The sequence below is a fragment of the Sminthopsis crassicaudata genome, chromosome 1, assembly GCF_048593235.1.
Source record: "Sminthopsis crassicaudata isolate SCR6 chromosome 1, ASM4859323v1, whole genome shotgun sequence".
NCBI lineage: Eukaryota > Metazoa > Chordata > Mammalia > Dasyuromorphia > Dasyuridae > Sminthopsis > Sminthopsis crassicaudata.
Genome location: NC_133617.1, coordinates 526986638 through 527001870, shown reverse-complemented (window position 1 = coordinate 527001870; position 15233 = coordinate 526986638). Strand labels below are relative to the sequence as shown.

Genomic DNA, 15233 nt, shown 5'->3' with positions numbered 1-15233 from the left:
GCTTCTTTTTACATTACTTTGCATCAGTTCATATAAGTCTTTCCTGGGTTTTTCTGAATCATCTTGTTTGTCATTTCTTATAGCACTCCATCACAATCATATTTACATTTTGTTTAGCCACTCCACAATTGATAGCTTTTGATTTCTAATTCTTAGCCACCACAAAAAGAGCTGTTAAAAATATTTTTGTACAAACAGAACCTTCCCCTCCCCACTTTTTTTTTTTATTTCTTTGAGATACAGACCAATAGTAGTTATTGCTGGTTTAAAGAATATGCACAATTTTATAGCTCTTTGGGCATAGTTCCAAATTGCTCTCCAGAATGATTGGATCAGAAAATTTAATTTGTATTATTAACATTTTCTCCCTCACTTTTTTAAAGTCTAGACAATCAACAAAACATTAAATCAAATCTTGATTTGTAGGATTTTCCAGTTTCTGGGAGGTAGATGCTCACCTAGAAAATTTAACAGTTGACTCTATTGAGCCTGAATAAGCTGGCTCTAGCATACTCCTTTTTATACATTGCCCCCATTTTTACTCTACCTCTGTGCCTTCTGTGAAAGACTGTCTTAATTCTAGCACAGTATCCAAAATGAGGGGGATGACCAATTCACAGAATATTCTGTGCTTCCCCGTTAGGTGCTTCCCATTTTAGAAAGTATAGTAACCTTCTGAATCCAATTCTCCCTGTGCAACAAGAAATTCGGTTCTGCACACATATATTGTATCTAGGATATACTATAACATATTTAACATGTATAAGACTGCCTGCCATCTAGGGAAAGGGGTGGAGGGATGAAAGGGAAAAATCGTAACAGAAGTGAGTATAAGGGATAATGTTGTAAAAAATTACCCATGCATATGTACTGTCAAAAAAAGTTATAATTATAAACATTTTAAAAATAAAAATAAAAAAAGAAGAAAGTATAGTAACAAGATAGACTAGTTTCAGAGAAGGGGAACAACAATAGTACAGAGAGTCCAAATGATTTCATACAGTGATAACTTAGAAGAACTTGAGATCAAGAAGAACTTGAGTCCTAAGAAAAGAAGACTTGAAGAGAACATTGTCAACATTTTAATATAATTGCAATGCCATCACATGATAAGATTAGATTTGTTCTGCATGTTATATTTTATAGACTTTTGTGATATCCTATATTAAGGCCTTTATTTTACATATAGCAAGATGTTTACTGTTATTTGGGGATGGGGTGGAGAGAGAGGAGGCAAAAAAGAGTATGAGAATTAACTGATATTTGAGAAATCCACAAAATATTTTTAGAAGTTTAAAATATATGAGCCTTGCTAAATGACTTTTAGAAAGTCAGTGAAACCCATGACTACCTGGGTAGATATTCTTTTTTTAAAAAAAATCTTTTTCATTTTCCCCAATTAACAAGCATTTATTTTCTCTCCCTCCTGTTTTTTCCTCCCTCCTACTAAAAAAGAAGAAAAATATGAACATCTCTTTCTCAAAATGTATCACCATTATGATGGGTTTTACCTCCATCCAGAGAGATAGACCATAACAAATAAAAGTATTGGGAAATTTTGGGGATAAGTAGAATCAGATAGTATTCGTCTGAGAAAGCTTCATGGAGTTTGGTGTATTTTTGAAGGCAAAGAGGGGCCTAGTTTGTTAGAAAGGAAGAAGTTAATGTTTAGCCTTTGGAGGTCGAGAATCAGTCATCGATATTAATTCAGCCACTGTTATATGACAGGGACTGTGCTAGGAGCTGGGGTACAAATACAAAGAATAGAACAATCTCTCTTCCAAAGAGCTTAAGTGTTTTCATGAGGGAAATAAATAAATAAATACAATTAGTACAAAGAAAATAAAAACAAATTAAATTTGTTAAATAAAAGATAGAGAGGCAATAGCAGGGAAAAATTAGGAAAGATTTTTTTTTTTTTTTTTTGGTTTTGGTATTATAGGATCCTTAATTTTTAAATTCTGCGTTAATATTACCATATGTATAACAAATAGTTTAAAATAACTACAATGTTAAAAAAGTAAGCACAATGGTATTTTAAATACAAAATAATTTGTTTTTTGGAAAAATATATTTATATCTCTACAAATGGCTCATCTTTTCCAAATAATAGATAAAATTAAAATTAACTATAGAACTTCAAAACAAGGAATTTTTTTATTTAAACTACTCCAGGAAAAAGTGAGCCTAAATACATTACAAGGGTGATCTCTATGTGATAGACTGTATCTAGTTTCATAGTTTTGAGTTTTTATTATGTCTTACACATTAATTATAGTTTGGAGACATTCTTACTTTAACATGATGGAAAAATAATATTAAAATAGTTACATATTACTTGCCATTCTTTAAAAATATCAACTGCTTGCCTTTTTCTTTTGGCAATTTATTTTTGTATGTGGGAAGTATCTTTATTCTTACAAACAAAAACTTTGGCTTTCATATTACATGCAAAAATTTAAGCTGAGTCTTAAAGGACTCAGAAAGGAAAGAGAGTAATTCTAAGAAGCAAAAGTGAGGAGGGAGTACATTCCCAGCATAGGAGATGGCCTATACAAAAGCACATGGACAGGAGATGGAGAAATAGAGAAAAAGTCAAGCTGTGCTGCCAAGAGAATTGAGAGAGTGATGCTCAGGGAGGTTAGATAGATTTGGACCAGTGGTGCAGGGCTTTGAAAGATAAATGAAGAAGTTTATGAGGATGAACGAGAAACCATATTTAAATACAAGACATCTAAGATGCTGAAGATATATAGTTAGCTAGGAGACTTGAAGGTTAGTCTCTTAAGTCATTTGTATGGATATGCTCCACATTGATTTTCTTTTTCTTTTTTTTCACTGCTGACATTTTACTGCAGCATTTAAAAGATGTTTTAACATTACCCCTAACTGGTTTTCCTAGAGATATAAATAAAACTGAGCATCTTGTCAGAAATACTGATCATATCCATACTTGTTTTTATTACTAACTTGTACCTCCTTTTGAGAGGCAGAAAGGAAATGGGGGGGGAGCATTGAGGGAAGGAGAGAGAGGGGAGGGAGAGAGGGGAAGGAGGGAGAAGGGAGGAGGGAGAGAAAAGAAAGAAAGGAGGGAGGGGAGATGAGGAGGGGGGAAGAAAGAGAAGGAGAACAAGAGAGAGGAAAGGAGGTAAGAAAGAAAAAAGATAAGTATGAAGGAAGGAAAATTGCTGTAAGAAAATGTTTTCATATTAGATGTGGGGATGAAGAAAGATTTTAAAGTATATCAAATAAATGTGGAAATATATTTAGAAGAATTACACATGTTTAACTTATATTGGATTACTTGTTGTTTAGGGGAGGGGAAAGTGAGGAGGGAGAGAGAAAAATTTGGAACACAAGGTTTTGCAAGGGTGAATATTTTTACGTGTGTTTTGAAAAATAAAAAGCTGCTATTATAAAAACTAAAATGAAATAGATATTTCCATAATAAAATTATAAACTAGGTTGAAAATGATTGAAGCCCAGAATAGCACAATGTGATTGTGTTAATTTTTTTAAATTTTTTGGATTTTTCACTTTTGGTTTTGTTTTCCAAGAACAAAGTAAATTAACTAAAAAAAAGGTCTTATTAAACCTGGTTTTCCTTCAGATGTTGTGAGGGAGATCAGAAGCAAAGAAAACGATTAGACATATGTGAAGAGCACAGAGAACATCAAGCTTCATGGATATCTTTGATTTCCGGGCTGCAGTAATGTATACAGAGATATATGACTAAGTTACCACTGTATTTGGCAGAATCTCTGCAGGGAATTATTGAGCTGGGTGAAATAATCTGGCTATATTACTTAAAAGGACGTTTTTTTTAAAATCCCTATTCATAGTTCAAAACCTGATTTTGAATGATCAGCAGAAGGATTACAGATTGATGCCATTATCACACTTTAAAGATTGCAAAGTGGTTTCTGCTTTCCAGCACATTCTCATATTTTTGCCTTTCAAAAAACTTATGAGCTAAGTTTTATAGCTGTTGTTATCCCCATTTTACAGATGAGGAAATCAAATACTTTGCAATTCCCTTCCTTGAAAAAGCCTGTACATAAATATAGAATTGCCTTCAGGCATGGAAACAAAGGATCTTAGAATTAGAAGAAACCTTACAAGTCCGGTAGCTATGTCTGTCTTATTTGGAAAATGTGGAACAGATTGGCAAAAAAAAAAAAAAAAAAAAAAAAATTATAATCCTGATTTTGCTATTAATTCTCTCTATGTGACCTTGGACAACCCTTTAAACCTAAGTTCTATCACTTATAAGTTGGGACTAATTCCTTTTCATACTCCCTGGGTATCATGAAAATAAAAATGGGAATCTATATACACATACATTCATTTACACACTTTTTTTTTGAAAGGAGAAAATGCTATTTAAATATAAGATCTTATTTTTACTAAAATTCAGATGTTTAATTTTCATCTCTTAAAAAATCATAAGCAGTTACAGTAGCTGCAAAAGTGGCTGCCTATATTCCTATTCCTTGTCTTTTAAAAATTTGAATGATTTGAAGTTCCTGTGATTCCATTTTATTCAGTTCTATTTAGAACAAGCACACACTAACTTTCAAAGTGCCATACATTATGATGCTTCTGCCTGCATCTTAATGCATGGAGAAATGAAAAGCAATAGAAATTACAAGATCTGTGGCAGAGGAGGAAGAGATGAATCACTTAATGTTTAATCTCTGTGTTGGCAGAAAAGCACAGGGACCCTGTTAGGAGCTTTTGGCATCTCATTGGAAGAAAAAATGAGATTTTAAACAAGATTTTTATACCCTTAAATGAGGAGCAAGCAGAATACTTTTTTTCCAAAGAGTAGGTGTAAAATGCAACAATCTGTTTTAAGTTTAAATCAGAAAGCCATTTACCTGTACCATATTCTCATAACTTCCTATAAAAAAAATTTCACTGAGTATATTATTATACCCTCAGCACAGCTTAATGTGGGAAGTTGTTGAGCTCAACTATGTATATTCAAGAACTTTTTTTTTCCTTACTTTTTTCCCCCCAATTTTCATCGGATGGCTTGGCTATACTGTCAGAGGATCTCATGGTATAAAATAATGGCCCTTCATCTTTCCTCTTCCTCACTTCTGCCTAAATTCCTTAAAGTAATAAGATGTGGTATCAAGCCCCATTCATTTCTATGCTCTGATCTCTTAGGAAATAAAGGCTGTGGCATGTGGATTATGTCCTCAAGCCTCCCACACATCACAAGCAACCAGATTGCCCACAATAGCATCTATGGGGTGGCTGTGTTTTGTCAGAAGGATGATGCTAATGATTACCTCATTAACCAAGGAAGCAATGAAAATTTCAATGATGAAGGTGAAGCTTCCAACTGGGAAAATGACCTGGATGGTGAAGATGACCACTTTTCCTCTCGGCGGCCAATTAGCGTGGCTCTCATTGAGTCTAACAGTATTAACCACAATGGAGGTGAGTGTGTGAAAACTGTAGGACTGGAAAGAAGTGGAGTTTACAATCCCACTTTTCTAATCTACCAAAAAAAAAAAGGAAATTTCCCGCAGAAGTTGGCTCACAGGCTATTAAGATAAGCTCCAGTTTGAGACAGAGAATTCTAGATAACATAGTGGATAGCGTACATATTCTGCCTCAGCCATTCCCTGTGAGATTCTGGCTAAATCACTTATTTCTCTCAACTTCAGTTTTCTCTTCTATAAAATGTGGGTAATAATAGTACTTGCCCCACAGGATAATTCGAGGATTAAATGAGAAAACGTGGAACATTTTACAAATCTTAAAGTGCTATATAAATACTAGTCATCGTTACTATTATTATTATCACTAATAATAATAATTCATTACAGTAAAACAAACAAAAAAATAACCTTAAATTTTCAGCATCTACCAGTAGAAGAATAAGTTATGTTTTGGGAATAGACTAATAACCTTGGGAGAGACTCTAGCCCTCCAGATGGATGAGAAAGACAAAGACTTCCTACTCTCTTCTTCATAATCCCACTAGAATTCCTGGCTCAGACTGGAAAGGGATCAATAAATAAGCATTTACTTGCCTACTTTGTGCTAGGCACACTGCTAAGCTCTGGGGATAAGAGGCAAAAGATAGATTCTGTCCTCAAGATGATCACACTCTAATACAGGAGACAAAAAAGCAAACAAATTTATATAAAGCAAACTATATACCCGGGTAGCTAGCTATGTGTGCAGTGGATAGAGTACCTAACCTAAAGTCAGGAAGAACTGAGTTTAAATCCAACCTCAGACACTTACTAACTAGATGATCCAGGCAAATCACTTAATCTTGTTTGCTTCCTTTCCTTATCTGTAAAATGAACTGGAAAAGGAAATGACAAACCAATCCTGTATATTTACCAAAACAGACCCACTAAAGGGATCATAAAGAGTTGGATATAACTGAAATGACTTAAGAGTGGGGAGGTACTGGAATTAAGAGGGGATAGGAAAGGCTTTTTTTTTAGAAGCTGAGAATTTAGTTGGGACTTAAGGGAAAAAAGATTATAAGGCGCCTCAGTGTTGGTATCTAGTCCCCTTCTCCCCTAATCCCCCACCTTGCCCAATCTGAGTTATTGTCCCTGATTGACGACTTACATTTCACTTCAGTTTCATTCTTAAACAACGTCTGCAGGTTTCCGGTTCACTGCCAAGCCTGCTTCTTTGTTAAATAAGCCAGATGCTTTCTCCCTTACTCCAGAATATGTACTTCAAAACCCAGATGGCATCATCAATTTTTTTAAAACTCATTTGAGTGGAACTTAAAGTCTTCAAATGTGGCTGCAGTGATTTCCTCACACTGTATGCCTTTCCTCCTCATCCAAGAGGCTGCGCCAGTTGAGTAGACAAATCAGCAAACCAAAGGAAAAATAAGTGCCCTCCCTCCCTCAAACCCACATAAATCCCACCCTAACTCTGGGCTCATGTTTTATGGCCAGAGGGAGGATGCAAACTGACCTTCAATGACAGAAAGGTTATCCCTTTGTTTTTTCTACCCCAACTAACAGAACTGGCAGGAACCTGAGGAAACATGATCCAGGGGAAAGAGTGCCAGACTTGGAGTCAGAGGACATGGATTCAGATTCCACCTCTCCTGCTCACTCCCTGTATGACCTTGACCTCTCTGTACCTATTTCTGACCGATGGGTCAGATAAGGGAATTGGATTGGATGATCTTTGAGGTTCCCCCCCTGCTCTGAATCTGGGATTCTATGATCTCCAAAATCATTGTCTCCTAATAATTAACTTTTATGGGTCCCTAGAAATTGAGGGATTGTTAGATTCACATGATTCTCCAGGTTGATGGAAGCCAGCTAAACTGCAGCACTTATCATGCTAGTACATAAAGTGTATCTAATGTCTCAATTGCATAAAAGAGAAATTAAATCTCAGGGAAGAATTGGGAAGCAGAAGTTTCAGTCCCATGGTCAAAGAGCCAACCAAGAAATTAGAAACATTCCCCTTCTCTCCCAACGTGAGCATGAAAGCAAAGTCCCCAGAGTTCCAATAGGATAGTACTCAGCCCTACCATAAAGAAGGCCCAATCACACTCACACTCACACACTTCAGTTTTTCTTTAAAGAGAGACTATTGATTCAATTCAACACGCATTTATTAAATCCTTCCCATGTGCTAGATATTCAGTCATGTGCCAAGGAGTCAAAGGCAAAGGTAAGAGAATTCCTCTGCTCAAAGACTCATTTATTCTGCTGAGGGGGGGGGGGGAGGAAGGAAAAAGATAGCCTCCAACTCCATTGGCACTCATGACATGATCCTAACTGAAACATTCTAGCTGTTTTACAATCTAACATTATATTTGTATAGTACTGTGTTTTCATAGCATATGGAAAGTGTTTCCAAAACACTTTTCATTTGAGTCTTATGACAATCCTGGGAAGTAGATAAACTATTATCCCCATTTTACAAATGAGGAAACTTGAGACAAATGTTGTGACTTTCCCAGGGTCCCATCGATAGTAATTTCCTAAGAAAGAATTTGAACTTGGGTTTTCCTGACTCCAGGTCCAGTTCTCTCTCCATTGAAGCACCTCACAATATCCTTTCTTTATTTCATATTTAAAGGATTTGTTCCTTAAAGTCTATGCAGGGCTCAATTTGTGTGCTATATTCTGAAATGTATAGAATGAGCTCTTATTTTTTCTTTGGTTAGAAGAAGGTTCACTCCTGCATGATCCCATGACTGATGCACTGGAATATTTTTCTCTCCTCTAGCTGCTGGGCTGTATGTCAAGAGCAATGAAGCTCTGAATGTTATTGCCAATGTTATCCACGCCAACCAGGAGAGCGGGTTGGCTGTGTTGCAGAGTACCCAGCTTACCCGGATCGCCAACAACAGCATCTCCTGCAACCATCTTGGCGGGGTCCTTGTCGAGTCTGAGTGCAGAGTGGAGCTTCGTGGAAATGGCATCTATGACAACAAGGGGCCTGGGGTCTCCTCCAAGGGAGACGGGACCATCCTAGAAAATGACATCATTGGCAACCGGGGCTGTGGGTTACAGTTACTGCAGGCAGCAAACATGAAGGTATGTGTCTCACCCCTTTGCCAGGGCATCCTCTGATACTGGGTCTAATCCCCTGAGTAGGTAAAGCTATATTTATATAACAAGAAGGGCAGTTTGCTGAGAAGAGAGACTTCTCACTAGAAATGCAGATTCAGCAGGCAGGATGGGAAGAAGTCTTCTCTAAATTTTTCTTTTTTTTTTCCTTTTTTTTTTTTCTTTTCTTTTTTTCATTTTCTGGATTTGAGCTTTTTATTTTGTGGTTTATTTTTCATTATCTTCCTTAATGCTGGTGCCTTTCTTTGATTATCTCCAATCTACATAAGTTGTTTGTATCTTGTTTCATCCACTAAACTATCAACTACTTACAAACCTTTCAATAAATAGCTTTAGCCCCAGCTCATAACTAGGAGATTGATGGCTTTTGGTACAGGTAGCCCAAAGAGGAGCAGCATTGGGCACAGGGAAGGGCATGCAGACTCCAGACTATAGGCGTGAGTGTGCTCCCTGGCTGCCTCTGTCTCTCGATAAGACTACCACTAGGTAGGAGTAAAGCCTGTAACGTTATAGTCAGTGTGTAATTCTTCAAGACTCGGCTCAGGAATCACCTTTTTTTTAAATAATAATAATTTCTCCCTGGTTACATGTTAAAAAAAAAAACAAACCCTTTTTTTGGTTATGCATGTACTTTCATTTTTTTTAACATATATTTCCTTATGAATCATGTTGGGAGAGAAAATTCAGAACAAAAGAAAAAACCACAAGAGGAAAAAAAAAAAAAAAAACAAGAAAAAGAAATAAAAGTGAACATTAGCATATGTTGATTTACATTTAATCGCCATAGTTCCTCTCTGGATGCAGATGGTGGCTTCCATCTAAAGTTTTTGGGATTGCCTTGGATCACTGAAGCAAGTCTATCATAGTTGATCATCATACATTCTTGCTACTGCTGTGCACAGTGTTTTTCTGGTTCTGCTTGTTTTGCTCAGCATCAATGCAGACATTTCTAAAATCAGCCTGTTCATCATTTTTTATACAACAATACTATGCCCTTACTTTCATATCCCCTAATTCATTCAAGCCATTCTGCAGTTGATGGGCATCTACTCATTTTCCAGTTCTTTGCCACCACAAAAAAAAGCATTTCCTTCTTTTATGATTTCTCTGGAGGCATTCCCCTTTTCCTCAAGGCCATTTCTGATTCTCTCTTCACCCCTAAGTATTCTCTCTTTTTCCTCGATTTATCTGAAACTTGAAAGGATTCACCCCTACTTAGTAGGTCACCCTGCTCACCCTGGTGAGACCATAAATCCTTGAAGTATTTAAACAAGAAGTCTTTAAGATATTTAAAGACCTAAAACATATCAGAAACAAAAGTGGCTAAGAATCCTAAGATTATAGGTGTAGAGCAGAAAGAGGCCATGGATTCCAATCCTCCCACTTTGCAAATGAAGAGACTAAAGTCACAGAGATGTCCCACAGCTAGTCCGTATCTAAAGCAGGATTTGAATTCAATTCTTCCTGATTCTAAGTCTACCACTTCTATACTGCCCCATGCTGACTCTTCAAAGAGCTCCTTTCCCAAGTTCCACCAGAAGAGCACAGAGAACCAGCTTAAGTAAGCAGACTGCATTTGGGGAAGGCATCAGCGTCCAGAAAGATGAGAGGGGGTGAAATTTAGCAGCTACCCCTTTATCCTTCCCTGAATTGCACCCCCTGGGCCACAATAACCTGAATTGTCCTGCTGATCCGGGCTAAGTGGCTTTGTGTTCTTACCTGTTTATGAGGTTTGTATTTTGTTTTCTCAGATCACCAAGAATAGGATCCACTCCTTCCGCGATTATGGAATTGTAATGCTTGACCATGTCAAAGGCCTGGTGCAGGAAAATATGATCTTTCAAGGGAAGACCAAAAAGACCATTTTGCAGCAGGTTTCCAATCTTGAAGAATGTTTGGTACAAAACAACAAGCTTTTGGCTTTCAAAAAGTAAGTCATTGTCACTTTCTGGTGGCCTACACAGAAACTAGTCCACTGGGACCAGAACAGTTTGAGCAGCTTTAACTTCCAGCAGAGAGGAGAAGTTGGTCAGCCAGTTGATTTGTTTTCTTAGCTATACAAAGTGAGTGATGTGGTTTTTTTTAAGTCTATGAGTAAAACTTTTAAAACAATTTTTAGCTCATACTTGGGGTCCTAGGACGAAATCTCTGCACCCCATGATGGCCAGATTGGAGCCATTAGTTACATAGATTTTGCCTGTTTTCTTGCTATTGAAAGGAAAAAAAGTTGGCACGAATCTATCTGCCTTCCTGATGAGAGTTATGATCCATAAATTGTTATATGGCTCAAATGAGATGATGTATGATTGATGATATGTTTGTTGTCTAGAAATTGATAAATAAATGTACAACACTATGATGTTTTATTGGATTTAGGATTTGGGCACTCTAAGTTTAATTCAGTGCAGATTTTTTTTTTCAAATGATGCAGATCTGTAGCATTTCTGTGATTTAGTCTGAGAGTTGCTTGGGTTACTGAAAAGTTAAATGACTTACCCAGACTCACAACCAGCTGGGGTCAAAACTGAAATTTGAGTCCAGGTCTAATTCATCACCATACTGCTTCTCATAAGATATCATCATCATCATCAGTCATCCAATTCTTATCTTTTTAGATGGGGTCCAGATAGAAACAGTTCTGGGACAAGTCACTATCTTTAAAATAAACAATCAGATTTTATAATGTGTTTTTTAAACATTTAAGTTTGAAAAAATTTGAGCTTTAAATTCCCTCCCTTTCTTCCACCACAAGTCACTTGCTATTTTAATGTTTTTTTACATTTAATGTTCTGCAGTTATGACCTTGTAGTGCCATAGTGCACAGAGTACAGGACCTGGAGTCAGGAAGACTCAGTTTTCTGAGTTCAAATCTGACCTACACACAATTACTAGCTGTGTGACTGGCCAAGTCACTTGATCCCATTTTGTCTCAGTCTCCTTCTCTGTAAAATGAGATGGAGAAGAAAATGGAATCCGCTTCAGTGTCTCTGCCAAGAAAACCCTAAATGGGGTCAAAATTGAACAACAACCGTTAAGCCTTACTAGGGGTAGTCTCTGGTATTCAACAAGGATGTACATGTAGGATGTCTGAGCTGGCCCACTGCGGTCCACTAACTGGATGGTGTTAGCAGTCTGAGCCCTTAGCTCCTGACCCCCTCTCAAAAAGAGTTCCATTCTCTTTTAAGGAAAACCTAGAACTTATCAGAAGTTTGGAAGTTAAGGTATTGCTCCCATCACATACAGACTATTGGACAAGTGGATATTTATTGTGGTTGAATAGCAGTATTAGTTAGAATTAAGCTCATCCTTGGGAGGCTCATTGAAAGCATCCTCACTGCAAACTTCAGGAGCAAACAAAACAACAGGAATATGTGTTTTAACTGTGATCTCTCTATTGTGAAAGCTTTTCATTTTGTGCACTTAAAGATAAGTATTTTACATTAACATGACTGTTATTCTCAGTGTTCTCTAGTAGGGTCTTTTTCTAATGACCTATTGTGGGATCAGGATGATCAGATCTCAAAAATTATCGCAGTAGTGATCTTAGACTGGTGACAGACTATACTGATTATCTGTTGTCTAAGCTAAGGGCCGAGAGGCTTTCCCCAAGTTAGCTACCAGTTGATAAATTTTTAAACCACTGTCTACATAATTGCAGAAGCTGTTTATACTGATGAAATCCCAGACCAATTAATTTTTCTAAGAAGCAGGGTAATACACCAACCAACTTTAGACATACAAGGAAGCAAATTAATCATATCCTTTTGTTTTCTTCCTATTTTTTATCTTTTCACTATCTCAAATCATAGTTCTTTATGCTTCTGTAGCAAGCTACCTAACCTCTCCAGGTCTCAGTTTCCTCATCTGTAAAAATAGGGGCTAAAACAGGGATAAAATAATTAGGGGATAAAACTAGATGTACTTAAGATCCCTTACAACTTTTCATCTATGATGAATTTTCTTATGTGATTATAATTTGTATTAATCACCTGTATACTTATCTTAACTTTCCTTTCTAAAATCCACTCCATGAAGATTAATTGTGGTTACATGACACAGAGAGTGCTATAGGAATTCACTGAATTCACTGAAGCTCTTCAAGATAAAAATGAAGGTTTTGGCTTTTGTCCCCTGAACTTCCCATCACTTCGGGAACTCACCCCATGTGTTTTTGGCCCTTGCAGGTCTGACGTCCCTTGGAAGTTAGAGAATCCCCCTGCAAGACCTCACATTGAAGAAAGCACAAGAAGCATCTCCACGGCCCACAATAGTCAAAAGGTGGCGAATGTGACAACCAGGATAGCCACCCGAGTGGAAGGCAGATGTCCCAACAGCCGCAGCATCTTGTGTACCATTCTGTGACCCTGCCTCTGCGTCTCCCATTGTCCATCCTCCAAGCTCAGGTCTAGGCTGGCCACGTGGTCCCTGTAACATCCCTGAGTGCTCACTCTGCCCAAGAATTGAGTGAGGGGATGGGCTGCACAGGAGAAAGCCAGTGGGGTTAGGGGTGTTTATTTACCTCTGCCTAGTCCTGTGGGGACACCAGCAAGTGTAAGACATCCAGGCTTGCTGGGAAGTAGGAAGAGTACCTGACAGAACACCGAGGCATATTTTTCTTTCTCTCCAGAAGCTGGTACAGGATTGAGTGTGGAAGAGCCCAGGGAACAGGACTGAACTACTCTCTGAAGAGGTGAATGTAGTTTATGGGTTTCCCATTATTGAGATTCTGTCAGCAGATCCAAGAATGCAAGGGCAAGACCAAAAGGCAATTATGGCTTCACAAAAAGGGGGGAAAGTATTTTTGAGAAACTGTAAGGCATCATTTCAAGTCAAGAGGTTTGGGATTGAATTCTGACTGTCAGTTACTAGTTGTGTGACTGGTCTAGTCACTTAACCACTGTTGAATGAGCTTTGACTTTCCTCATCTATAGGAGAAGATTTGGATTTCTGACAGTCTTTCCAGTCCCCAAATCAGGAGATCCTGTGATTTCATGGAGAATTGTTTGCTGGGCAGATGTGCACTTCAGCCTTTCAATAGTGGCTGACATCTGAGCGATGTCGCCCTAGTGGTCTGGACCAAAGCCTGGCTCTGACAAGATTCAGTTTCTTCTCCCCAGAGCTGCTCTGGCTAGCAACAGCCAGTCCTCAGGAAGAGCATCAGCCCCGCATACGTCTTGGCCGCCTGCTGGGTACAGGACTCTGTGCCAGGTCACAGCCCCAGCCTTTAAGGAGGCAGCCGCCTCTTCAGGCCCCCAAACACTGGCCAGAGCCTGTCTTGTTCTCTGCACCCCCGCTCTGATTCCCAGCCTAGCGCCTCCTCCCAGCAAGCACTCCTGGAGATTCCCTGCTGGAGCACAAGCTCCGGTGGCTCCTGCCACATTGTCGAGGCTTTGATTGCATTCCCAGAGCAGGCCGTGTCTGCTGTCCAAGAACAAGCCTTAGCTAAGTGTGCACACTACTGGCCAGTTAACTTTACTGGCCTACACGCACTCCCAGAGCCAGCACCCATTCAAACTATACAAATGCATCTTAGACAATCAGAGCCAAGGGGATGGGGGAACCTCACCCTGCTTTGCTCCTTTGATGCCAGGGAGCCATGGGGTCATGGAAGCAGGCCTGCAGGCTGAGCCCCCTAGGGCTTACCACTGACCAGGAGCTCTTCTTTCCATATCACAGGACTCTGATAGCTCCATCTTGCCAACAGGTGCAGCTCCAGGGTTTCTGGGACAAGCAAGGACAGAGTTTTGGAGGGGGCTGCATTGTTTGCACTGTGGCTTTCCTCATGGGGTGGAGAAGGCAGAAGGGGAATTCCTGCAGAAGATGATGAGGTTGCAGCAGTGCTGGTGTCCCAGGTACCCTTGGTCTGTGCTCATTTCTTCTGTAGAAATGTTCCACATGGAACTGATGAGGACCCTTTTTAAGTTGTACTTTGTGCAGCATTTCCTATTTTTAAAGAAAAATCATTTGTATGTGAAAATATAATGAAAAGACATAATGGAAAAATAAAGTATATTTTTAAAAAATATAATGGGTTTCTCCCGAGTTTTCCTTGGTTCCATATAGACATCAGTGACAATAATAGCCAGTATGAATATAGGCACTCTGCTAGGTATTTTGTAATTTTGTCTCCTTTGAGCCTCACAACAATCCTGCAGGTACTAGGGAAGTGCTCTTACTGTCTCCATTTTACAGATAAGGAAACCGAGATAAATAGGGTAAGAGACTTGTTGGGGTCTGAAGCTTATTTACTCCAGGCCTAGTGTTCTATCCCATTATGTCTAATTAGATTTTACAAACTGCTAAATGTAATCACAATCCTGCTGTCAGAATGGATATCTTTGATAGGAGAAAGGGGAGAAGCACTTAGCCAGTTTAGGAGATGGGTGGCAAATGGGTGATCCCGTGAGCAGAGTAACTTTTCTCCTTTCTCCCCACCTGACATCCATCCCCTGGCCTCGGCAGGTAGGTAGTCCTCAGGGCAGCCATCTGTCCCCATCAACCTTAAATAAGTTTGCAATGTCATTGCTCCCTCTGACCTTTGAACCTCTGTCATTGGGTTGTAAATCCCTGATTCCCAGCTCAGATTTTGCCAGAATATAGTAATCTGATGCCTCATTTGTCCCTGTTACTACCTGGCAACCTACGGGC

General features: G+C 38.6%; 1 protein-coding gene across 5 annotated transcripts in view; it reads left to right on the top strand.

Moving 5' to 3' along the window:
* Positions 1-14735, top strand: part of FBXO10 (F-box protein 10) — a 75679-nt gene extending 60944 nt beyond the window's left edge. For 2 of the 5 annotated variants that reach the window (XM_074281783.1, XM_074281784.1), the window contains exons 8-11: positions 5176-5451; positions 8242-8552; positions 10337-10515; positions 12770-14735. In XM_074281783.1, coding sequence (XP_074137884.1) covers positions 5176-5451; positions 8242-8552; positions 10337-10515; positions 12770-12947 — 944 coding nt within the window. In that variant the 3' untranslated portion in view covers positions 12948-14735. The remainder of the gene's footprint in view (positions 1-5175; positions 5452-8241; positions 8553-10336; positions 10516-12769) is intronic. The other 3 variants (XR_012484683.1, XR_012484682.1, XM_074281785.1) reach the window with 3 other exon arrangements.
* Positions 14736-15233: the final 498 nt, after the last annotated feature.